General features: G+C 34.4%; 1 protein-coding gene across 1 annotated transcript; it reads right to left on the reverse strand.

Annotated features, from left to right (window-relative positions):
* Positions 1-1,663: 1,663 nt before the first annotated feature.
* LOC120346224 (uncharacterized) lies at positions 1,664-9,577 on the reverse strand. Its single transcript, XM_039415925.2, has 6 exons — positions 9,432-9,577; positions 8,798-9,063; positions 7,959-8,229; positions 6,300-6,458; positions 3,042-3,254; positions 1,664-2,443 (listed from the first exon to the last, which is right to left on the reverse strand). Exons 2-6 carry the CDS (start codon positions 8,817-8,819, stop codon positions 1,987-1,989), a joined length of 1,122 nt encoding a protein of 373 aa, XP_039271859.2. The 5' UTR covers positions 8,820-9,063; positions 9,432-9,577; the 3' UTR covers positions 1,664-1,986.
* Positions 9,578-10,208: the final 631 nt, after the last annotated feature.

The following is a 10,208-nucleotide window of genomic DNA, read 5'->3' on the forward strand; positions in this document are numbered from 1 at the left end:
TATCAATAGTATATTAATGGATTTTCCAATGTGTGAAACACGAAACATGTCGTTAAATTGGCACAAAATCCTGCGCACGTAACTCAATGTATCAGTTTAATTAATAGGATATGTAAATAGGATGTTCATTTATTTTACCACTCAAAGTAGCCAAACCCAATGCGTTTTCTAATTAAACACCGAGATTACTACAGCGTCAATACACAATACATCTGAATCAATTAACGCATCGGCGACAAAAGTGGTATCAGTACATCTCTAATTATAATAATTGTGGTGTCGATGCAAAAGAATTGGTGATTAGCTTCATAGCCAGAAGCCGCCCATGCCTAGCGTAATCGTCAACGACAAATAGGAAAGACCAGTCCAAGTATATGAGATAGTTGTTAAAGATATGCTGTGTTTGTTGGCGATTGAGACGCTGTATGGTTTATAAAGCCTTAAACTACCTTTCTGCGTATAATATGGATTTATTTTTGGATGCTATGGAAACTCACATAATCAGGGATACTAAACTATATAGTTGATCTTCTCGATTGTCATCCATATATAAACGAGCTACTTTTTGTTTTAATCAAATTTGATTTCTGAATTTTATCTATTGGGTCAGCGTTTTCCGATGTCCGAATATATTTTTGGGTGTATAAGCGGATCAATTCACTTTACAGTGTTATATGAGTCAATAGTGATGTCAGCTTTATCGAGGCATTTCGAGGTAGCTATAGACGTAAACACATGTTCGGTGTCAAATGCACAAGGGTGACACGGGACTGAAACCCACTACGATGCATGTAGAAGATTAAACCGTTACCTGAGCAACAGTTTCCACATGTGAACAGCCAACGCTTATCGATCACATGGTGTATGTGTATGAAAGACATGAAGTGTAATCAACGGGTACATCAATAGTGTGAGGGCCATGAGTATACCTTCATCAGATCACAAAGGGATGCTAGTGGTTTTGAACTTTACCCTGAGACCTGGAACGATGGAAATATTCCATGTTTCCTAACTGTGGTGCACTGGATCACACTATGATGTAGCGCACTATGCCTAGTCGTAGCCAATGAATAGACTGCAGTATATAGATATAGTATTCATACTTTTTCACGGGTAATATATTCATATTTAAAACGGGTAATAAATTATACACGGTTAATTCCATATCATAGATGAGTGTACCCTACAGTAGGTTGGTGTCAGATACCCTACCGTTATAGATATTCAATACTCGTACGCTTTTCAGTCTCAAGTAACCACTTTAATTACAAATTCCTATAGCAGCGGTTCCCAAACTTTTTGTTCGTGCGGCACCAAATTATCAGGGTAAAAACTCACGACAAAAAAAATCAATTTTGTGATCGTTAACGTGTACTTTATGCCTTTTAAATGCAGGTCTACAGAATAAAAGCAATATCAACTCTCCTTTCTGATCTCTGCCTGATTTTTCTTTGAAATATTAAAATCACTCGGTTCGGAAATAAATAATCTGCAGCTCAAGAAAGTGCAGCAGGTAGAATCTATCTCTATTTTTACGTGCCAATAGAGGCAGATACTACGTAACAGAAAGTAAGTGAAATAGAAAGGTAAAATGAATTTATTGATTTATATACACAGCATTTAAAATAAGAAACAATGAAACATTTATATTAAATGCAATAATATGTGAAATATTCAATCATATATAGTTATATTTAACACAATTCTGTTAATTTTTGCGGCGCACTTAGCAAATCGCTGCGGCGCACCCTTTGGGAACCGCTGTCCGATAGTATCAATTATCGGGCTAAATAAGCATTCATTCGGTGAGAAATACGTATACAATTCTATGAGGAATACACTCCATTCAAATGTTCGTTGGTTACATGAACATGCAAAAATTTGTACTAGCCAGGTAGTAGATACCGATTGAGGCAAAATTTACGAAAACTTAATTAATTTGGAATTACCAACTTGAACTGCGACTATATGTGGTAAATATATGTTTCATGACACAATACATGAAATTACAATGGAGATAATTACTAAAAGGTTAGACAAGGTTATGCGGGTTTTGCATCCATTCTCATCGTCTTGTGATTCTTTGTTTGCAATTTCAGCTATTTTTGCTAAAGCCTGTGGCTTAGAAGTCGTCGTCGAATTTTGATATCCAACTAAAAAATATCTACTCGAATCGTCTTTAGCGACTGGGTTAAACTCTTCTGTGATTTGGTCCAGGGCAATGGAAATTACGACCGCCTGATTATATTTACAATCCTTAGGAACTCCGCTTTTTATTGTTTTTGCGTTCTTATATTCTTTCATTGTATCAATACCTCTTCGATTTATTAGCCGCAGTTTCCCTCGTATCATACCCAAAAGAAATGAAAAGCTCAAACCCTTCTCCGATGCACTGACTTTATTATTTCCAAACGTATCTACCGAACAAAAGGGATTCCAGCACCTGTAATATTAAATTGAAATATCAATGCATTTATGAACACAATGCGTAATAAGTACCCAAGCCTGTCACGTCTAAAATATCTCGGAATTAGACAGCAATGACAACCGCTTCTGCTCAAAATCGATTTTCTGTTCTTGAATCGGGGTTTCTGCTCGTTTTGCAGACAAACTGACTTTTTAATGTTAAGTTGTGACAAATGTGCAATCGATTCTAAAACAAGATGTCGTCATATAAATTAATATATATCGCTTTCAGCAGGAAAGGAAGATAGTTATTATTTCTATTGTTTCCTGGTTACAAATTGTTGTAAGTACCAAACCTAACTTTAGACGAAAAAAACCCTTCCGATCAAGGAGTTTTTCTCGATTGCATTCTCGAGTGATTCATATAAAAGCACTATTTCCGACGCTTGCGCGGAGACGGGGACAAAACGTAATCAGCATTTTGCCATACAAGAAACGATTGGGTTCCCGAATTGTTTCTCGCAAACATTCGCTATCAGCATTACTAGGTAAAAACATGAAATCCAGAGTAACCATTGTGTACTCGCTAAACCTGAAACTCGATGGCTTTATTAAGTTACATAATTGATGTTTACCTGTTGATGCCTTCAGATATTTCTCGCACCTGCTTCAGTATGGGTTTGAAAGAACACATTTCATTCTCTGCATTCAGTGCGCAAGATTTAGACTCGGCGTATAAACTACACAAGGTTGTGTCATTGGGGTTTCTTCGAAAAGTTCTGTGATATTCGTTGTAGCAGTCCTTAACTTTGTCGTTGTATTCCAAACGACAGTAGTTGATTGGGCGCCTGCAAATTGACAGGGAATATCAGAAACGACTTTAATCGTGAAATACAAAGTTGAAAGGACTACATGGGGAGGATAATTGCGTGAAATGCGAAGACAGCCCGAACATAAGTTTTTTTTTCCTATTTTCCCTGCCCTATTTCGAATTATTGTATTCGATATTTTAGAAGAGTTCAAATTACCCCCTTATAACCACGGCTACATTCAATTGCTAGAAAGATCAATGAACTAAATCAAAAACATGGGAAAGACCATCAGAAACAAGTATATATACCTACATGTTATTCTCATAGCGATTCAATTCCCCACTATGCAGTGGGCGGATTGCTACTGGTCCAATATTTAACTGCCATATATATGCTATATCATTTTAAATTCCATATTTTATACATAAAATTGTGTGATGATATGTTTAGAAGAGATGTTCGACATAAAACAACTTTTCTTCTATCATATGAGTTCAGTATTCAATTTTTCATTTATAGAGAAAGCGTCCATTTTCTATATCAAATCGAATCGATTCGCCACGTTTTACGTAAAACGTTTTTTATGTTACTCGATATTTATGCAGAAAATATGCGATAGAAAATGCAACGTATAGGCATCTGAATATATTTCTAGTTTTAGACTGAATATTTTGAAGAATGTTATTGATTGTATACTTATGGATTTCCTAATGAAATATTACAACTTGATTTAATTTGAACATTCAGGTGAAGTACTGCGAATTTGCTGCTACTGTATAAAATAAGTTAAAAAATACACACCTTTCTGGCATAATACCCTACGAAACGCGACCCAGGTGTAGTTTTTGAAAACATTTCAATAAGTATCTGAAATAAAACATTAACGAGTTTTTCCTAACAATGAAATTTAGGTATGACTCAAACTTTGTTGAAACGGGCCGGACAAATATTTTTGTCATTGCAATACAATAAATTCCCAAAAGTTGGGAAATCCATTCTATTTATTCAACAATATGAATTCTACATTCCTGAAGTCTTGAATTTCAAATTCTACATCGCAGAATATAGATCAAGAACATCATAGCAAAACATATTCCGGTATACAAGAAATCTATACAGCTATCCTGAGGTTGCAAAAGAATTGCATGTAAGCAGTACAACGTGACTTGTGAAATTCGTTCGACGATCATTTTAGCACGAGAATACCGATTAGGTCTATAGCCTTCCTTGAAGTTACCGCACGGTATCTATTCAACAACGTTATATCAGCTAGTGCTCTTGTGTAACTTTTGGGAACTATGGTAAGGATCTACTAATCTTTAATAGCTTACTTGTGCCTTTTAACACCTCCTTAGCATAACTTAAGTAGTAGGCCTAATAACTTAAATAGACGATGGAACGGCTACCCAACTCAGCGCAACAGCGAGAAGTACAAACTTAGATTCATCCGCCCGCCTACAGCTGATAAAATTTTAATTCTTACGTCATGCAGAAGTCTGCATTCATTCGCCAATGTTGCCGAAATGGCAGAGAATTTGGGACCGATTTTGGGTAGCACATATTTCTTGTAGTAAAAGGGTCTTTTTCGTAAAACGTGCAACTTTTGGGAATGGGAACAAGGTATTATTTGTTACTTATTTTCTGAGGAACATTTTGAAATAATTTCCAAGTAGTTATCTATGTGCGTTACGAAACTGAAATATAAACGTCCTCGACTCGCGGCCTAATTCATTGAAAAAATTTCGCCATTTTTTTGTGTTATCGCGGGCTGGATGGAAGAACACCACGGGTCGTAGTTTGGTGATCCCTGATCTATAAGAACGAATCTTAAAAAATCGTTTGCTGTTTCTTTACGACAATTGAGTGGAATTGAACAGACTAGCTTTGAAAATATTTTCAATGAAAAATATCGAAAATCACCCCCAATCGACGCATTCGCATTCTGAAAACCTTGTGAGGGTAAAATGATGGAATTTAATTATATTTTCTCTAACTCGTTTACGAAGTTAAAACTTAAAAGAAGGTGTGGAAAGATTCCCAATAAAATATATTTATATAATACTTCTGACTCAAAATGTTGAAGCGAAGTAATTCGTTGTCGCATGACTCTTTACATGCACGTAACATTTTTGAATTAGACTAGACCGGTGTTTCATGTTGAACCATGAATATTACATGCATAAAGTAGGCGGCGTGACAATTGAAGTAATATTGATCGACGCATAATGTAATTTAATTATATAAATCAATCAACAATTGAGGCAAATATGATGTGACAACCATTCTAATATTTGAATGTTGTCATTTTCCACAAGAGCAATATATTTTACGGATAGCTGGAAACAAGTTATGGAAAATACTTTCGTGTGCTTTTACGTCATATTTGTAAGAGGAAAAATAAATTGTCTCTAAATTGTGAAAGTTGAAACTAGAACGTGCATATAGCGACTTTAAAAGATTGGAATTATTTTCTAAGGTTACAACAGCCGAGAAACTTAAGTATATAGACCTTACATTGGCCTGTGATCAACATCAAAATTTTATCATAAATGTGCAATTATAATTAAAGAATTCGATTATGCACTCCTATTTACTAATTGAATAATTTCTTTTGGTAAAACTTTTTCCAGAAATCGTTTTTTGGTTACTAATTATTTGTACATAAATCGAGATCGCGCTTTGAATATTTGGATGTGGGAGTATTAGGGCATATGCGAGGACCAAAACAACTGTTATTATTATATTTTTTTTAAGTTTCCAATAATTTTAACTGTTTCCACTCATATTTTATTGCACACTTTTAATTGACATCTGGAAATTCTAGAATTTCAATAAGGCGATTTGGTATTAGTTTTCTTTGACCTCTATGTCATTTTTAGAAAATGTTATTGCCATTAGGGATTACATAAATTGATCCGCGACGTCGATGTACGGAAAATCACATATGCAAGAATTGATATTATTAACTAGTCTCAAGCGAATTGTAACCATAGTTGGGCTACACTGCAAATAAAAAGCGTAACTATTACGTTGTATTTTAATAAGTCGCTGTGGTCAAGCTCCAACTCGAACTTTTTATACCTGGAAGTTGACAATGACCCATCGTTGCAATATTTTGCCTCCATGTAGTAAGCTAGTGATTTTTGTACAGATCTGTTGATCCTGGTATTCGATGAGCTACTGGAACTGCATTCCTCCGACTTCGAGAGTATACATCGCCTAAGCTGTTTATAAACTTTCCTGAAAATAACAAAGCCAATAAGTCACTTTGTCTTGACCTCCATATAAAGAATATATAAACCAAATTGATTTTTCATGTAAAACTCAGAAATCGCTCAACCAACATTTACAAATATAATTCTTTCAATTGTTGTACAATTGTAGGTGAAAAATTAAATGAACTACTGAACAAAATTCGTGGCAAACTGTTTTATATGCATAATAATATCATGAAGAAAATATCATTCCCAACAAAGGCTTTATGTGACGTGACTGATATTGTTCAAGATAAGAATATAGACACGAAATTAAAAATCGACAAAATTATTACTCTAGGGCACAGATCAGAATCACGCATATTGGTATTTGAATATGCAAGTACTTACTCTGCTATCTAATAACAAGGACGCAAAGCATGAACCCAATTAGGTTAATTTTTGAATTTTCATGTACGCGAAATTTTTTTTAAATTTCAGCTAGGCCTTGAAAACAAGCTTTCGTCTTTTTTTTTTATACTAAATACTATAACACGCCAAAACTGTTTTAAATGAAAGTAACCACATGGCGGTAATACCATGACAAAATTTTCAAGACGCAAATACATTCGTATTTAACGGATATTGTCATTAAAAAAAATTTAATTCGAGGCTTTGTTAATGTAGACATTTCGCAAAAATATGAAGCAAAACAACACTGTTAAAAGGAACAATTGAAATCTTATCATTATTTAATATGCATTATTGAAAATATCGTAATACTGAAAAATATTTGAAAGCCAAGACGGGTGATTTTTTATTTACTCTAGATCTCAAATTGTTTCTCACCAATAGATTATTTGAGGTTTCGTGTAACGTTGAGAAAACGTTGAAATGTACATTTTCAATGGATTTCTATTTTCTGTAGTCAGATTACAGCGAGGGAGAATTATGAGTGAAGGATGGAACATTCGATGTTTAGAAGAAGCGCATAAAAGCAGTAAGCTTTATTTAAAGAGGCCATGCGTCAATTTTAGTCCGTTATTCCGAAACCCACCATATTACGTACCTGCACGACACCGCTCAACCCTGGGGAATTGAATTAAAAAAGCTAATCAAAAAGAAAAGAAATATTTAATTCGCTTCAGTCGCTCAAAGTTCATATTTACAAACGAAAGGAGTTATGACCACAATCAATGATGTACATTGCGTGCATTAGTTTTGAATAGAAATTGCATTACGGTAAAGAAAGCTACCACAAAAATTTGAATTGGCCTAATTTATGCTATAAGCAATATAAAAATATCAAGAATCGGAATTTTAGTTGCATTTAGTTTGCTCTATGAAAAGGGGTATATGCAACTGTTTTGTAACTGGATTCGACAAACGTTGACAAAGACACACCACCCCAGAACACACTTTTGCTAACGAGTCGATCTGATCACTATTTGAGATAAATGAACAGAATAGCTGGTTATTTAGCAATTGTTTGATAGCAACCGCGATTCATATTCCCTCCCAAATTAGGCACATCAAACATACTTACGAACATAATATTTTTTTATTCCTTTTCAGTTCGTTAAAGAAAAGTGTTTCGCAGATTTGAGTCGCTGATGCTAGACTTTGAAAATCACATTCCTTATTCGCTGAACTTTCTGACTTTCCAATCTGACGTTTTGCTCTAGAGCTGTCAACATTGTCATAGTCTTGTGAAGCGTAAAAAAATATGTGATTGGGGGATGCTTCGATCGATGTAGAAGTGCAAACCTTATTGCCGCCAAACAGCTCAACATATATCAAGAGATAAAGAACAATATCTGAAATATATCGAAATTGAAATATTTTCTGATACTAGAGTAATTTAAATTGACAGAATTCATAGCAGTGAATGAAGCGTTTCTGTTTCAATATAATTTTTCGAAATTTATTCCTCAATACTTCTAACCAAAGCTCAATAAATCCTACATGTTATAAATTTGACGAGTAATCAGCACACAGCTGAATCTGCGACGATAGTTACAAGTAAGTTTAATCTTCGAGGTGCAGCAATTACAAAAATAACTACTGCAATAAATACACTCCCATCATAGAAATAGGAAAACTGAACTAGGTTTAAAGTGTGTAGTTCTTTCCGGAATTCAAGCGGTAGATGGACGGGGTGAAGCAAATATGACCACTGGTTAATTTGATTTAATTCTTATCGCCTCCATTACCATTGCTGTGAAGCAATTTTAACGCCAATATTTATTCTTTACACAAAAATACCTTCGTGCCGTATACGTTATGTTAATCTTTTACCCTGAGAAAATTTAAGCTTTCGGATATGATACACGCTTCATTACCGCCCGTAATGCATCAACGACGGCAAATAAAATATATACACACCTGAATAAATGAATAACATCATAAAATACTTGTAGATGGAAAACGCTCTTGATAGCACCGACGAAGTTGACGATTGACAGTAACTCCCACTCTCCTCGGCCCAGGATGGTAGTAGTTCCAAAACGTCGAATTGAAGAAATGTGCTTTAAACTGAGGTATAATTCGGGCCGATCGATCCTCAAGCTTTAAGCAATCTGGCTAGTTGTTTTCCAAGTCTCAGAAGTACGGTCAGATTAAAAGGACTATCGATGACATTGGGGGAGAATCTAATAGAGATTACGTACTGAATTTTGTAAAATAAATATAATTAATCAAGCATGGGCAGTCAATAAATTTAGTCGGGGTTATAAAGAGTTCGTGTTTGTTTAACATCTGGACTGTGCTACCAAAATCCAGATATCTGCATACGAGTAATTAATATCTTCACGCAGTATGAAATTCAATAATTGAATCGATGATAATTTATCCAAGATTATAAAACATACTTTCTTTCTCATTTCTTCTTTTTTTCTATCATTTATAATAAATTTATACTGGCAAATGCTTGATCATCATTACAAAGTAAATTTTTCAATAATTATGTATACACTTTATTTCTCGATTCAAAAAAAAAATTATGAATAGCAATGCTTACTAAAACGAACTCGCTACGACCATCTTTAAATTGCGCAGCATCATTGGATGAAAATTTTCAAAATGATTAAAATTTCATATGTCATCTTTTCTATTCATCCGCCAGACATTCGCAGCACTCAAATTACATCCTAAAGATAGTAACACATTTCTAAAATTGTATAAATGGCAAATTATTTGATTAAAATTTGACATTAGCTACGAAATGATTAAAATCTAATATTTCATGTCGGGCATCCATTGCCTTAAAATTAGCGCGTATTCTTGAAAATACTGTTTAACGATTATAACTCACTTTGGCTCTATCTTTATATTAAATCACTTAGTAAGACAAGTCATAGTTGAAATCGAGTTATGTACGGGATATCTCAAGCGCTACATTCAACCAATTCGGCTACGTACATCATCGCTGGTGCATCTATTGTAAATGGTCGACAAAATAGAGTGTATACCTTGGCGCTTCAGGAATTTTAACTATTAAATGCAAATGTTTTTGTTTCTAAATCTTCTAACAGTCAACATATCTATTTGAATATCTTTGGTCAGAGCGAGACTGACTGATTATACTTGATTTTGGATAGCAGAGATGACATTTATTTTGGAGTGAAAATAACAGATGAAAAACCAGATCTTTAGTAAATAACTGGATTATAGCCTTTGAAAAATCCAAATCAGTCCGGAACGTGTGTCATTTGAAGTTTTTGTGCCAAATCTACGACTTATCTCGATTTTAATAGGCAGTTTTTGCGATATTTCAGACGCCATGGGTAATTTCGAA

This window comes from Styela clava, chromosome 8 (genome assembly GCF_964204865.1).
Source record: "Styela clava chromosome 8, kaStyClav1.hap1.2, whole genome shotgun sequence".
Lineage (NCBI taxonomy): Eukaryota > Metazoa > Chordata > Ascidiacea > Stolidobranchia > Styelidae > Styela > Styela clava.

Excerpts from the sequence above, each read along its gene's own strand:
- LOC120346224 (XM_039415925.2), bottom strand. The coding sequence starts at position 8,819 with ATGATGTTATTCATTTATTCAG. Across the intron at positions 3,255-6,299 it reads GGGTCATTGTCAACTTCCAG|GCGCCCAATCAACTACTGTC; the intron begins GTATAAAAAGTT and ends GTCAATTTGCAG. Across the intron at positions 2,444-3,041 it reads ATATCTGAAGGCATCAACAG|GTGCTGGAATCCCTTTTGTT; the intron begins GTAAACATCAAT and ends TTAATATTACAG.